Source organism: Prionailurus viverrinus, chromosome B1, assembly GCF_022837055.1.
Source record: "Prionailurus viverrinus isolate Anna chromosome B1, UM_Priviv_1.0, whole genome shotgun sequence".
Taxonomy (NCBI): Eukaryota; Metazoa; Chordata; class Mammalia; order Carnivora; family Felidae; genus Prionailurus; species Prionailurus viverrinus.
Genome location: NC_062564.1, coordinates 194,249,634 through 194,261,936, shown reverse-complemented (window position 1 = coordinate 194,261,936; position 12,303 = coordinate 194,249,634). Strand labels below are relative to the sequence as shown.

At 39.1% G+C, this 12,303-nt stretch overlaps 1 protein-coding gene across 3 annotated transcripts in view; it reads right to left on the bottom strand.

Moving 5' to 3' along the window:
• Nucleotides 1–12,303, bottom strand: part of TAPT1 (transmembrane anterior posterior transformation 1) — a 68,971-nt gene that overhangs the window by 17,685 nt on the left and 38,983 nt on the right. For all 3 annotated transcript variants that reach the window (XM_047856291.1, XM_047856292.1, XM_047856294.1), the window contains 4 exons: nt 10,085–10,220; nt 8,685–8,782; nt 8,436–8,505; nt 6,890–6,970 (listed from right to left, as the gene is read on the bottom strand). In XM_047856291.1, the coding sequence (XP_047712247.1) occupies nt 6,890–6,970; nt 8,436–8,505; nt 8,685–8,782; nt 10,085–10,220 (385 nt within the window). The remainder of the gene's footprint in view (nt 1–6,889; nt 6,971–8,435; nt 8,506–8,684; nt 8,783–10,084; nt 10,221–12,303) is intronic.

Below are 12,303 nucleotides of genomic sequence, written 5' to 3'. Positions count from 1 at the left end.
CACTTAACATCTGTTTCTGGTTTCTCACAGGTACTCGAAGACTAGACTAGCAATGAATCAAAATAAATTAACAAGAAGTTATTAAAAGCCTGGAAAGTATATCGCGTTGAAGGTAATGAATAAAATGCAAAAAATAAGCTTGTTCCTTAAGAACAAGGTTGTATAAAAATGTCAGAAATAAAAAAAAAAACAAACAAAAAAACTCTTAATTACTTGAGACACCTGAGCACATGATCCTTTCCCCACCAAGCTCACTTCAACATTACCAGACTGTGTTCAACTACCTATTTTCACTATTAGCCTGAGAGTCCTACACATATCTCAGTACTGTCTATGCGGGCCACAGTGCCCAGCCTTATGTAAATGTCTGCTTTATGAATGGATGATGAAAATCCATAGAATGTTATTTTATTTTAGAGAGACAGACAGTGCATGTTAGTGGGGGGAAAGGAGCAGAGGGAGAGAGTGAGGGAGAATTTTTTAAATTTATTTTTTTTAATTTACATCCAGGATAGTTAGCATATAGTGCAACAATGATTTCAGGAAGAGATTCCTTAATGCCTGTTACCCATTTAGCCCATCGCCCCCTCCCACAACGCCTCTAGTAATGCTCTATTTGTTCTCCGTATTTAAGAGTCTCTTATGTTTTGTCCCCCTCCCTGTTTTTTATATTATTTTTGCTTCCCTTCCCTTATGTTCATCTGTTTTGTATCCTAAAGTCCTCGTATGAGTGAAGTCATATATTTGTCTTTCTCTAACTTCACTTAGCATAATACCCTCCAGTTCCATCCACGTAGTTGCAAATGGCAAGATTTCATTCTTTTTGATTGCTAATACTTCATTGTATATGTATACCACATCTTCTTTATCCATTTATCCATCGATGGACATTTGAGCTCTTTCCATACTTTGGCTATTGTTGATAGTGCTGCTATAAACATGGGGGTGCATGTGTCCCTTCGAAACAGCACACCTGTATCCCTTGGATGAATTACCTAGTAGTGCAATTGCTGGGTCGTAGGGTAGTTCTATTTTTCATTTTTTGAGGGACCTCCACACAGTTTTCCAGAATGGCTGCAACAGTTTGCATTCCCACCAACAGTGCAAAAGAGATCTTCTTTCTCCACATCCTCGCCAACATCTGTTGTTGCCTGAGTTGTAAATGTTAGCCACTCTGACAGGTGTGAGGTGGTATCTCACTGTGGTTTTGATTTGTTTTTCCCTGATGATGAGTGATGTGGAGCATTTTTTCATGTGTCGGTTGGCCATCTGGATGTCTTCTTTGGAGAAGTGTCTATTCATGTCTTTTACCCATTTCTTCACTGGATTATTTGTTTTTTTGGATGTTGAGTTTGATAAGTTTTTTAAAGAGTTTGGATACTAGCCCTTTATCTGATATGTTGTTTGCAAATATCTTCTCCCACTTCGTCAGTTGCCTTTTATTTTTCCTGATTATTTCCTTCGCTGTGCAGAAGCTTTTTATTTTGATGAGGTCCCAATAGTTCATTTTTGCTTTTGTTTCCCTTGACTCTGGAGATGTGTTGAGGAAGAAATTGCTGCGGCCAAGATCAAAGAGGTTTTTGCCTGCTTTCTCCTCGAGGATCTTGATGGCTTCCTGTCTTACATTTAGGTCTTTCATCCATTTTGAGTTTATTTTTGGGTATGGTGTAAGAAAGTGGTCCAGGTTCATTCTTCTGCATGTCACTGTCCAGTTTTCCCAGCACCACTTGCTGAAGAGACTGTCTTTATTCCATTGGATATTCTTTCCTGCTTTGTCAAAGATTAGTTGGCCATATGTTTGTGGGTCCATTTCTGGTTCTCTATTCTGTTCCATTGATCTGAGTGTCTGTTTTTGTGCCAGTACCATACTGTCTTGATTATAACTTTGTAGTACAGCTTGAAGTCCGGGTTGTGATGCCTCCTTCTCTGGTTTTCTTTTCCAAGCTTGCTTTGGTTATTTGGGGTCTTTTCTGGTTCCATACAAATTTTAGGATTGTTCGTTCTAGTTATGTGAAGAATGCTGGTGTTATTTTGATAGGGATTGCATTGAATATGTAGATTGCTTTGGGTGGTATTGACATTTTAACAATATTTGTTCTTTCTATGCAGGAGCATGGAATATTTTTCCTGTGTGTGTGTGCGTGTCTTATTTCTTTCATAAGCTTTCTATAATTTCAGAATAGATTTTTCACCTCTTTGGTTAGATTTATTCCTAGGTATTTTATAGTTTTTGGTGCAATTGTAAATGGGATCAATTCCTTGATTTCTCTTTCTGTTGCTTCATTATTGGTATATAGGAATGAAACTGACTTCTGTGCATTGATTTTATATCCTGCAACTTTGCTGAATTCATGGATCAGTTCTAGCAGGTTTTTGGTGGAATCTTTTGGGTTTTCCATATAGAGTATCATGTCATCTGCGAAGAGTGAAAGGTTGACCTCCTCCTGGCCGATTTGAATGCCTTTTATTTCTTTGTGTTGTCTGACTGCAGAGGCTAAGACTTCCAATACTATGTTGGATTACAGTGGCAAGAGTGGACATCCCTGTCTTGTTCCTGACCTTAGCGGAAAAGCTCGCAGTTTTTCCCCATTGAGGATGATTTTAGCATTAGGTCGTTCATATATGGCTTTTATGATCTCGAGGTATGATTCTTCTATCTCTACTTTCTTGAGGGTATTTATCAAGAAAGGATGCTGTATTTTGTCAAATGCTTTCTCTGCATCTATTGAGAGTATCATGTGGTTCTTGTCCTTTCTTTTATTGATGTGATGAATCATGTTAATTGTTTTGTGGATATTGAACCAGCCCTGCATCCCAGGTATAAATCCCACTTGCTCGTGGTGAATAATTTTTTAATGTATTGTTGGATCTGGCTGGCTAATATCTTGTTGAGGATTTTTGCATCCATATTCATCCCAGAAATTGGTCTGTAGTTCTCCTTTTTAGTTTGGTCTCTGTCTGGTTTTGAAATCAAGGTAATGCTGGCTTCATAGTAAGAGTTTGGATGTTTTCCTTCCATTTCTATTTTTTGGAATAGTTTCAAGAGAATAGGTGCTAACTCTTGCTAAAATGTTTAGTAGAATTCCCCTGGAAAACCATGTGGCCCTGGACTCTTGTCTTTTGGGAGATTTTTGATTACTAATTTGATTTCTTTACTTGTTGTGGGTCTGTTCAAATTTTCTATTTCTTCCTGTTTCAGTTTTGGTAGTGTATATGTTTCTACGAATTTGTCCATTTCTTCCAGATTGCCCATTTTATTGGCATATAATTGTTCATAATATTCTATTATTGTTTGTATTTCTGCTGTGTTAGTTGTGATCCCTCCTCTTTCATTCTTGATTTTATTTATTTGGGTCCTTTCCTTTTTCTTTTTGATCAAACTGGCTAGGGGTTTATCAATTTTGTTAACTCTTTCCAAGAACCAGATTCTGGTTTCCTTGATCTGTTCTACTGTTTGTTTGGTTTCGATAGCACTGATTTCTGCTCTAATCTTTATTATTTCCTGTCTTCTGCTGGTTTCAGGTTTTAATTGCTGTTCCTTTTCCAGTTCTTTAAGGTGTAAGGTAAGGTTGTGTATCTGAGATCTTTCTTCCTTCTTTAGGAAGGCCTGGATTGCATATACTTCCCTCTTATGACCACCTTTGCTGTGTCTCCAAGGTTTTGGGCTGTGGTGTTATCATTTTCATTGGCTTCCATGTACTTTTCAATTTCCTCTTTAACTTCTTGTTTAGCCCATTCATTCTTCAGTAGGATGTTTTTTAGTCTACAAATATTTGTTATCTTTCCAAATTTTTTCTTGTGGTTGATTTCAAGTTTCATAGCATTGTGGTCTAAAAATATGCACGGTATGATCTTGATCTTTTTGTACTTGTTGAAGGCTGATTTGTGCCCCAGAATGTGACCTATTCTGGAGAATGTTCCAAGTGCACTGGAGAAAAATGTGAATTCTGCTGCTTTAGGATGAAATGTTCTCAATATATCTTGTTAAGTCCATCTGGTCCAGTGTGTCATTCAAAGGCATTGATTCCTTTTTGATTTTCTTTTCAGATGATCTGTCCATTACTGTGAGTGGGGTGTTGAAGTCCCCTACTATTATGGTATTACTATCGATGAGTTTCTTTATGTTTGTGATTACTTGATTTATATATTTGGGTGCTCTCACATTTGAAGCACAAATGTTTACAATTGTTATGTCTTCTTGGTGGATAGACCTCTTAGTTATGATATAATGCCCTTCATCTCTTGATACAGTCTTTATTTTAAAGTCTGGATTGTCTCATATAACTATGGCTACTCCAGCTTTCTTTTGTTGACCATTAGCATGATGGTTCTCCATCCCCTTATTTTCAATCTGAAGGTGTATTTAGGTCTAAAGTGGGTCTCTTGTAAACAGTATATTGATGGATCTTGTTTTCTTATCCATTCTGTTACCCTATGTCTTTTGATTGGAGCATTTAGTCTACTGACGGTTAGAGTGAGTACTGAAAGATACGAATTTACTGCCATAATGTTGCCTGTAGAACGGAGTTTCTGGTAGAGTTCATTGGTCCTTTCTAGTCTTTGTTGCCTTTGGTCTTTTTTCTTTCTTTCTCCCTTTTTTTCGTCTCTTCTCCTCTCAGAGAATTCCCCTTAAAATTTCTGGTAGGGCGGTTCAGTGGTCACAAACTCCTTTAATTTTTGTTTGTCTGGGAAACTTTTTATCTCTCCTTCTATTTTGAAAGACAGCCTTGCTAGATAAAGAATTCTTGGCTGATTTTTCTGATTCAGCACAATGAATATATCCTGCCACTCCTTTCTGGCCTGCCAAGTTTCTGTGGATAGGTCTGCTGCAAACCTGATCTGTCTTCCCTTGTATGATAAGGACTTTTTTTCCCTTGCTGCTTTCATGATTCTCTCCCTGCCTGAGTATTTTGTGAATTTGACTATGGTATGCCTTACTGATGGTCAGTTTTTGTTGAATCTAATGGGAGTCCTCTGTGCTTCCTGAGTTTTGATGTCTGTGTCTTTCCCCAGGTTAGGAAAGTTTTCTGCTATGATTTGCTCACATAACCATTCTGCCCCTATTGCTCTCTCTTCCTCTTCTGGGACCCCTATGATTCTGATGTTGTTCCTTTTAATGAGTCACTGATTTCTCTAATTCTTAAATTGTGCTCTTTTGCCTTAGTCTCCCTCTTTTTTTCTGCTTCATTTTCCTCCATAAATTTGTCCTCTATATTGCTGAGTCTCTGCTCTGCTTCATCCATCCTTGCCGCCACGGCATCCATTCAAGATTGCAGCTCATTACATTTTTTACTTCATCCTGACTAGGTTTTACTTCTTTTATCTCCGCAGAAAGGGATTCTTATCTATTTTCAACCCCAGCTAGTATTCTTATTATCGTGATTCTAAATTCTGGTTCAGACATCTTGCTTATATCTGTGTTGATTAAGTCCCTGGTGGTCGTTTCTTCCTGCTATTTCTTTCAGGGTGAATTCCTTCATTTTGTCATTTTGGAGAAAGAAAAGGAATTAATAAGGTAAAAAAAATTAAAATAAAAAAATTAAAAACAACACACACAAAAAATCAAATAAATGATGCTAGATTCTAGGTGTGTTTTGGTCTGGTTGTTGAAAAGAGCTCGATAGATTAAAGAAAAAAGGTAACAAAAAAAAGAAAAAGAAAAAGGAAAACGTTTGAAAATTTGAAAAATGCATACAGTGAAACAGAATAAAATGAAACGATGGAAGTAAAATAGAATTTGAAAAATTTATAAATAATAAAAAATATAGAAAAATTAAAGAAAAATATTTTAAAAACTTGAAAATAAATTTTTTCTCTCTCTGTATTCAAGAAGCAACAAAAAAGAATAAAAGTAAATTGAATACTAGCGAACAGACTGCAATACGACTGAAATTACAACATTTTCCCCTAGAAGTCAAACTCTGAAGCACTTTATAGTCCATAAACTAAGCAGGTGGAGAGACTAATGGTGTTCCTGAAGAGCAAGGGTGGCTCAGTTGGGTGGGGCTTAGTGTAACGGCACTGTAGATGGCGCTGCTTAGCCTGCTGAGGTGGATGTCGTGGCACTTGTAGGTGTGTATGCGCATGTGCAGATGGGGTGAAAATGGCATCACCCAGCTACCCAGTCTCTAGTATCGAAAGTCTGTTCTCCCCGATCAGCAATCGCGCACCACTCCTTTGTCTCTGGCTTCTATCCACTCCCCGCCGAGAGTGAGAATTTTAGGCAGGCTCCACACCCAGTGCAGAGCCTGACATGAGGCTCCATCCACAACCCTGGGATTATGACCTGAGCCGAAATCAAGAGTCGGATGCTCAACCGACCGAGATACGCAGGTACCCCCAAAATTCATAGAATTTTCACAACTTCCTGTTAACCCTGATTTAAGGTGTATAAGTAACCAAATTTACTGCCTTACATTATATTTCTTCAATTTATCCTTATTCAAAATGCCGATTAATAGGCAGTGAACGAGTAAGAGACAAATGTTAATAAAGAACAAAAGTTTTTCTGGTGAACCCTGTAAATGGAAAAGAGCTATGTTTAGATAACACCAGCACGTTAAATAAATAAACAAAGAGGCTGCAGTGCCCAGCAGGGTCCGCCCAGCAGGGTCTGCTCACCACCGAGTCCACCGCGTCCACCGCTCTAGAGACGCCGTGAGATTCACAGGGAATGCCGGCCGAAGACTGCTTCCCGTGACGCGGCATCCTGGCACACCTCAGAGAACATACTCAATCCCTCCTACTGAAACAGGTATTTTCAATACCCGAGGAGTTGAACGGCTGATGTTTTTGAAGCTCTCTGCAATATTCATCTTATTTCACATAAAATAATGATTTTGGGTTCAAGAATAAAATTCGAAGGCACTATATTCGTTGAGTTACATACCTGGATTCCAAGAAAACTGCTCCATGTTTCTTAGACACACAATTAGCAAAAGCACATAATTCGTGAATCGTTCCTTAATATCTGAAAAAAATTAACATAAATACTGCACTGCATATAAATAATAGTAATATAGTGCATGTATAATTTTCTTTTAGTTGGAATGTGATCAAAGTATTATTATGTACAAATGTCTGCAAAATAAATACACTATTTTATATATAGGATGATGCTACATTGGTAAGGCATTTACATCTTTCACTGACTTAATTCTAGTATGGAAATTCCAGTTTTGGATATGGTTGAACAGATCAGTGTTTTTTTTCTTTTTAATACCTGAGGAAGGTTTCACAGAATGGCTCAACTACCATTTGTTTATCTGCTTTCTTGCTGATGGACATTTGCGTTGTTTCCAGTCTCTGGCTGCTATGAATAAAGGCGCCATATTTCTGGTACAAGTCTTTTGTGAAAATGTGTTCTCACTGCTGAGTTGCGCGACAGGCAAATACTTCAATGTATCAGAAACTGCCAGAAGTTTTTGCAGAGCAATCGTAATGTCTTCCACTCACACTACCAAATCCTGAGAATGCCCGTCACTCCATGTCCTGCCGACATTCGGCACTGTCACACCACAGGAGCAGCCACTCTGGGGTATGTGCAGTGGCATCTCCTTAGGGCTTTTTCAACGTTTATTTATTTTTGGGACAGAGAGAGACAGAGCATGAACGGGGGAGGGGCAGAGAGGGAGACACAGAATCGGAAACAGGCTCCAGGCTCTGAGCCATCAGCCCAGAGCCTGACGTGGGGCTCGAACTCACGGACCACGAGATCGTGACCTGGCTGAAGTCGGACGCTTAACCGACTGCGCCACCCAGGCGCCCCTCCTTAGGGCTTTTTCAACTCCATTTTTTACCACAGTGAAAATGTCAATGTGGTGAGAGATAAATCACATATTCATATTTTGATGAGACAGTCTTGGCTTGTGAACTCTCTTCCAGGGTCTCAGGAATACCCCTCCAGGGTTCCCTGGGCTATATTTTGAGATCCAAGCCACTATGCTCCTTTGATTTTCATAACTATGAAAGATAATTCCAGGGATAGATGTTGTGCCTTCAGGCTTCTCTAGGTAGTAAGGAGGCAGTAAGGCATAACTGAAAAAGCTGAGAACAGAGAGACAATCTGAGGGTTACGTCATAACTCTGCTCTTAGCATCCGTGTGGGTGACCTTGGGGAAGTCAAATTACTTTCTGTGTTAGTTTCCACATCTCTAAAAGGGAATATCATCTGTTACAAAGAAATTTCTGGATGAAGAGGAAACTCTGAAAGTATGGTAAGGTGCTATGCCATTCTTTACCCTTTACCATGTTAAATATCTTGAGATTACAATAACCTAGAGAATAGAAAACTCGGTGCAGATGTTGAGGGAGTAAGAGAAAGCAGAGCTTAAGTATAGGAAACTGTAACCTGGAGGCAATGTGACACCCCAGTTTCAGAATGAATTGCAAAACAATACTGCATACAGCTGCCTGTAGAAGCCAAGAGTACGTACCGCTATTAGACATTTGAAAAAGATTGTTCTTTTCAAACTTCTTGAAAACACTTCCTTTAATTTCAACAAACTGCAATAGTAAACAAAAACATGACTTTTATCATGATAATAGATGAAAAAATGGACATGCTACATATAAAACTTCCTGGAGAGTAGATAACATGAAAAAAAATAACTTTGTCCCACCCAGAATATTACCACTAAAGTGCCGTATGACCTCAAAAATGTAAAATGAAACCTCATACTTACATTATTAGACATCATGATGGTGAGCAGTGACTTGTTGTGTGAGTTAAAAGCCACATTGAGAGTGGTTGCTTGAACCATGATGAGAATTGCATGCAAAACTAGTGGGAAGTGACATCAAGGAAAAAGCCTGTTTTCACGTCATATCAATAGATACAACTATACAGTTTTGAAAGTGAACAATGTGGGAGGGGGGCATGGTTATGCTTTCTAAATCCAGTCTTGCGTTCATGCTTTGTTTTCTTATTAGCTATACGTGATACGAATTTGACAGGTAAGACGTACGGGACCCATGTGAAACGAAAGCAGAAATGAGCCTCTGCGCATCCATTCACTTGGACCGTTGAGTCCTGGAAGATGGTTGTCTGGTTCTTTCTGGATTTCTGGTATTTGGCACAAGGCCTGGCAAACAGGCCTTGAAAACAGTTTGTTAAATATATGGAATAAATTATGATAAATACTGAGAAAAGAGACTTAGCTAATTTGCCTTCTAAACAGAAAAGCACACAAAGTAAAAGTCTGGAAGCAACTCACCTCTGTAGTTCTGCAGGGGATGGGGACTGTAAGATAATAAGAAATGTCTAATAATGAAGATTCTTTACATGTCATTTTTGAAAACATCCACAAGTTGCAGGCATGATATTTGTATTACACTTGGACTAGTTCGTTTACATGAAAAGAGTAGCTGTTTTACTTCCTATACTTGGAACAAACTTTTATGCTACAGAAATCTTCCCACTTAGTCCCTACATTTTCCAAGTGTTAATCCAATCCTTTCAAGTCTCACTCTTTCAGAGACAGTACAACTCCCGTGAAGGAGCCCTGACCCCACGTGGAACTGAAGTGCAGCTGCTCACAAGTGTGTACAAATGTACGTATGGGTAAACACACACGCGCACACAAAGTTTATCTAGTAAAGCCTTTGCTCCTCAAAAGAAAAGCTTTAAGATGGGGTGTGGGGAACAGAGGAGATAAAACCTCCAAAATTCCTCTCAACCAATTTCAAATTCTACCTCTAGATGAGCCGTATACATTTTAAGCCCTAGGATTTAACAAAGAATTCACAGGCTTAAAGATAACTTCCACACAATTCCAGTGTGGGTATGAAAGTTATACAGATCACATAAAGTATGTATAAATATAAACCCTTCATTCTCAAGTTCTTCCATATAATCAGTTACACTGAGACGAGAGTTGTTTTTTCCCAGTTAAAGGGAGCAAGCATACACAAGTCTCTTTAATTTATAATCACTACTACAGCCAATTTATCAAAAGAAAGCAGACATTTCACACTAATCTTCAGGATACACACTCCTCCCCTTTTAAATCTGAGAAGCAGCTAACCAAATAAAATGATGTACAATATGCACTGACTTGAAATTTCCAGTAAGTTTAAAGGATACAGACATAGAGAACGGCCATGAAAAAGTGAGGAATCACTCCGATATGGGCTCTTTTTCTTTCTTTAGGTTCTGTTGCTGTCCAGTAGAGAGCATCTAATATATCTTGTCCAAATGATGAAAACAGACGATCTGCTACCTGAGGAAAAAAATTATTGGCAAGGTGTTTCCTTTTCTTTTTTTTTTTTTCCCCTGCAACGTGTTTCTTAATATTCCACCGAAGTATGTTACTATAACTCAGATGCAACTCAATCCCAACTGAGTTGGGATTTTTAAATACCGCTGGAAGGCAAGCTATAAAAGAACAGAGATCTTTGTTTACTTATGCAGGGGTGTTTCTTTATTCTCTCACATACAGTGAGTGCTCAAATTCTTGTACACTTAGACTCATTATCTATATTTATAACAAGGAGTGTCTTACATGGGGGCAAAGATAAAAGGGAGAGGCACATGAAAATCATGGGTCCTCCAGTTTTAATTCTCTAAATTCGGATTCAGGGTCTGAACTTAAATCCTTTAGGACAAATATATAATTTGACAAATATAGTATTTGTAAACAATGGTAGCTGTAATTAGTTTTGGATTAATTACATAGTATATAATATGCAGATTTACTTCCTAAAAACATTTTCAGGGACTGATCTCTATGAATATAGTATGATAAATAACCGGAAGCACACTGAAATTAAAAACAAAAGAAACAAACAAAAAAAGGAGGGCATAGGTCATTCAGGCTTCAGCTGTCATGTGCAGCCACACCCAGATCATCAGCCTTGGGCTCCCACAGTCTCTAACCCACCACTCTGTTCTTTTTCACCATGGTATTTATCATTTCCTAGTATCTTCTTGTTTATGGTCTTTTTTCCACCTGCAGAATGTAAGCTCCATGAGAACAAGCTTTGCTCACCTCTGGATTTTTAGAGTTTAAAGGCAGTGCCTGGCATGCAGAAATTGTTGATTAAATATTTGCTAAAGGAAGACATAAGAGCTACCCACCGTTCGGGGAGTCTCAACACATGCGTGGCACTGTGCTAAGCCCTACGTACTGCCTCACTGAACGTTCCTAATTCCGCTAGCACCAGCAGTTCACTGGTGAGACAATAAGAGTTACAGACACGCGGCAACCTGCAGCCAAGTTCAGGACAGCAAGGCAGTAAGTGAAGAAGCAGGGTTCAGTCAGAGACGGTTTATCTCTAGATGAGAGTCTGGACTCCTGTCCACTGTGCTGAAGCCACGTCGTCAACCGTAGTCTGCAAAGTGAGTATGTGTTTCAGCCGTTCTGATCAGCAATTTACAGACCCTTTTCCTTAAGGCCTATTCACGAATAATAGTACTGAGGCCACCCCGTAGAGGGCTTCGTATACTAGGGGGCGCATTACGTTTGGGGGTAGATAGAAGCCCTCGGCACCTACAATCCCCTATGAGGGAAGGCAGGGAAGGGAACTAGTAGGCTACTGGCAGGAAGAACCACTCACACGGCAGAAGGAAGGAGATGAGCCCGGGGTTTTCTGTAGGTGAGAGGGAGGGGAGAGTGGGGCGGCTACTCTGCCTCAAAAACCCACTCCCACCATCTGCATCCTGCTTGGTGGGGCCGAAACGAGAGTACAGGCAACGAGCCTAGAATCAGGAAGCTGGGTGTGGTTTTAAGTCATGTTGGTCAATGAATTGAGGAGTAACCAGGACCGGCCAGAGTTCCATGGCTTCCGTGACGATACGGAGAACCCTCCTCCACCACAGCAATGCAGTCTCAGAGCAGACAGGCCGGCAGTCCCCACACCACTCCATCTGCCCAACTCAGTAGGGAAAGTCCTTTCTTGGCTCACTTAAAAGGTAAGGAGACTTTACTTGTGTCCCTGAAAAGTAGTATAGGAAAATGCATTTGAATCTCAAAAGTTTTACTGTATCACCTAGGGTAGCTTACTTACTATTTTAAGAATTTATTAAAGCAAAGCCTTTTTTTTTTTTTTTTTGCTTTGTGTAGCTGTTTATTTTTGTATGAATGCAGATTTTCATAGGTTGACTGCTTTAAAGTGAAATATATTGTATTAAAAATATTAAGTACTTGGAGAAATTGGGAAACTTCTGTTTGCTAGCTCTATGAAAAACTTCCAAAGCCCGTTAAAATATAAATCTATTATAGCAAACACATACAATCCTATCATTTTTCCATAATTTTTAAAGGTCCAGTGAAAAGTATACGTGGGTTTCCAATGAATTTACAA